This window comes from Myotis lucifugus, unplaced genomic scaffold (genome assembly GCF_000147115.1).
Source record: "Myotis lucifugus unplaced genomic scaffold, Myoluc2.0 scaffold_0, whole genome shotgun sequence".
Taxonomy (NCBI): domain Eukaryota; kingdom Metazoa; phylum Chordata; class Mammalia; order Chiroptera; family Vespertilionidae; genus Myotis; species Myotis lucifugus.
This window is the reverse complement of record NW_005871048.1, coordinates 45,467,544-45,470,452: the sequence shown is the minus strand read 5'-3', so window position 1 is coordinate 45,470,452 and position 2,909 is coordinate 45,467,544. Positions and strand designations below refer to the sequence as shown.

Genomic DNA, 2,909 nt, shown 5'->3' with positions numbered 1-2,909 from the left:
TCCCGCCGAGGAAACTGTGCCTAAGGTCGAGCTAGGACTTAAATGGAAGCTGGGAAAGGAAAGAAGGGATGAGACAGGGAAAAAGTGAACGTTTCCTGGACAAAAGAGCCAGGAATTGGGATGGGGTTAGGAAAGGAGAAAGTCCTTGAAACTTAAGTCCAAATTCCAGCAGCGGGGCGAGCAGGTGGGAACCCTTATGGTTGGAACGGCGGCGGCTGGGTGTAGTTGACTTTACGTGTGAATTTTTTGCCCTGAACGACTGAGTCTTAAAGTTTCGCCGCGAACATTTGGGGAGCATATGTGGGAGGAGGCGATTGCTGGGACAAAACATTCTGAGGCCAAAGTTAGAGCCAGGGTCGCTTCTTCAGACCCAGGAAGTTTCCCGCCTCCTCTTGCCCCGCCTGGGGCCCCTCCTTGCAATAACGTTCTCCCAGCGAGAAGGTGTGTGTGGGGCGGGGGAGGGGGGGGGGCGGGGGCGAGGTCTGGAAGCCGCAGGCGGAGCCACTGAGAAAGAGAAAAAGCAGCAAGTTATCTTAAGTATTGATTCCAGAGGGTTGCGGAAGGCAACGTGGATGGGGCGGGCCTACTGGGCGGCTGCTCCTCCATCATCATCCGCGGCAGAACTTGCACTTGATGATCTTCTTAAAGGCGTTTTGGAAGTCCTTGTTGAAGTAGGCGTAAATGACAGGGTTGAGCAGCGAGTTGGCGTAGCCGAGCCAGTTTATTATGGCGCCCAACAGACTGGGCATGTGGCAGCTGTTCTCGCAGAAGGGCAGGACCAGGGCCACGATGAAGAAGGGCAGCCAGCAGAGGATGAAGGTGCCCATAATGATGCCCAGTGTCTTCACCGTCTTCCTCTCGCGGGCCAGAGCCATTTTGCGCTTTGCCTCGGCGTTGCGCTCATTTTTGTTCTCTAAGGAGGTGGGAGCACAGGGGACAGAACCCGCCTCACAGGGCAACGGCAGGTGCTCTTTGGAGTGGCCCATCAGGTGCACTTCGATCAACTCCAGGGCTGCGCCATCCTCGCCCTGCCGCACAGCTCCATTGGCGCACTGACTGCCCCCTGCCTTATTCTCCACGCCCTGCCCCCATCCTCTGCTCTCCGGCTCCCCATTTATGCTCCTCCTGGGCTGCAGGGCTGGCGACGCCCCAAAGCGGGTGTCCGTTCTCTTCTTCTCCACCTTCTTGACTGTCTTGCGGATGCGAAAGCGCGCGGCTCGAAAAATGCGCCCATAGAGAACGAGCATGAGTAGCAGCGGGATGTAGAAAGCGCCGAAAGTGGAGTAGATGGTGTAGCCATGGTCCTTGCTGATGGTACACGCGTCGGGGTTCGAGCGGTCTTCGGGGGTGCGCCAGCCCAGCATGGGCGGGATGGAGATCAGGAAGCCAATGAGCCAAGTGAGCGAGATGAGCGCAGCGGCACGCCGGGGCGTCCTCTTGTTCAGGTAGTCGATGGGGTCCGTGATGGCCCAGTACCTGTCCAGCGCGATGGCGCACAGGTGCAGGATGGACGAGGTGCAACACAACACGTCGAGGGAGATGAACAGGTCACAGGTGACCTGTCCCAGCGTCCACTTGTTGAGCACCTGGTACAGCGCGGCCATGGGCAGCACTAGCACCGACACCATGAGGTCGGTGACTGCCAGCGAGCCGATCAGATAGTTGGCCACGTTCTGCAGGGAGCGCTCCAGAGCAATGGCAGCAACTACGCACGCGTTTCCCAGCACCGCACTGAAGATCAGGGTGCCCAGCAGCAGAGAGGTGACCACTTGGTAGCTGAAGGTCACGTCGGAGATGCCGGTAGCATTGCCGTTTGTCCCGAAGGGACCTTCGGGGGACGTAGTGTTGTTGCCCTGTCCGGGGCCGAGCACATCCATGCCTGCGCGCCCGGCAGGGGAGGGGGAGGGAGAACGAGCTGCGCGCGAGGATTCCCTGGCCCCTCCCCCTGGGGTCGCAGCCCCTTTCTCCGGTGGGGGTTTCGGGGGAGGGGATGCAGGGGCTCAAGCAGGAAGTTCTTACTGCTCAGGCGAAGGCATCTCGGAGGAACAGCTTCTAGGGCTCCGTGGGCTCCCTGGGTCCAGCGCGTTCAGGAACTCTAGGTGGGAAACGAGTTGGCCGGAGAACAGCTCCGAGGTCTCAGGGCGACAGAGCGGCGGCCGGAACGCCTGTCTCTCGCTGTTCATTTTACTTTGCCGCTGCCCAACTGGCTGCCGGAGCCGGAGTCTCCCCACCAGCAAAGAGTCTCCAATCCTAGAAGTGTCTGGAATATTGAAACCCCATCCTCCACGGTCATTCTGTGACCCTCCTCTCCTTGACTTTCTCCCTCCCTCCCTCCCACTCTTCTCTTTTTTAAAGCCTCCCCTTCCACTCGCCTTCTCTCCACTAGCCTTCCCTTTCAGTTTCTCTCACCCTTTCTTTATCCCTCTGTGTGTCGCTCAGACAGCCAGTCTCCCTCCCTCCCACGCTAACCCTCCCCTCCTAACACTTCCCCAACCCCGAGTGTCTCTTTCCTCTGGGTGCCCGCCCTCCTCTGCCTCTAGCTCAGCAACTTAGCGTTCAAGCCTCTTTTGTCCCCACACTTAGAACTCGCTTGCATACACTTGATCTCCTGGTCAGACCGACATTGCAACAAATACCTTTGCCTCCCACCCAGCCAAACTCGAGGGGAAAATTCTAGCTATCCATTGCTTTATATTTCTGTCAAATTCTTAAGTAGAGTCGGCATCATACAGTGGCAGTTGGAAATAAGGAAAGGACACACTAGAAGTCTGAGTGGGGGGGGGGTGGTGGTGGTGGACAACCCTAGGTCATTATGTAAATTATGGTAAATTGATGGAATGAAAATGGAGTGTCAGAATTTTACAGACCACCCCATCCATCATTTTACATTTGACTCCCTTGGGGAGGAT

At 57.4% G+C, this 2,909-nt stretch overlaps 1 protein-coding gene across 1 annotated transcript; it reads right to left on the bottom strand.

The window, feature by feature from the left end:
* Positions 1–529: 529 nt before the first annotated feature.
* HTR1A (5-hydroxytryptamine receptor 1A) lies at positions 530–2,281 on the bottom strand. Its single transcript, XM_006081415.3, has one exon. It carries the CDS (start codon positions 1,875–1,877, stop codon positions 609–611), a length of 1,269 nt encoding a protein of 422 aa, XP_006081477.1. The 5' UTR covers positions 1,878–2,281; the 3' UTR covers positions 530–608.
* Positions 2,282–2,909: the final 628 nt, after the last annotated feature.

Bases quoted from the DNA above. Each gene is read 5' to 3' on its own strand.
- HTR1A (XM_006081415.3), bottom strand. From the start codon at position 1,877: ATGGATGTGCTCGGCCCCGGACAGGGCAACAACACTACGTCCCCCGAA.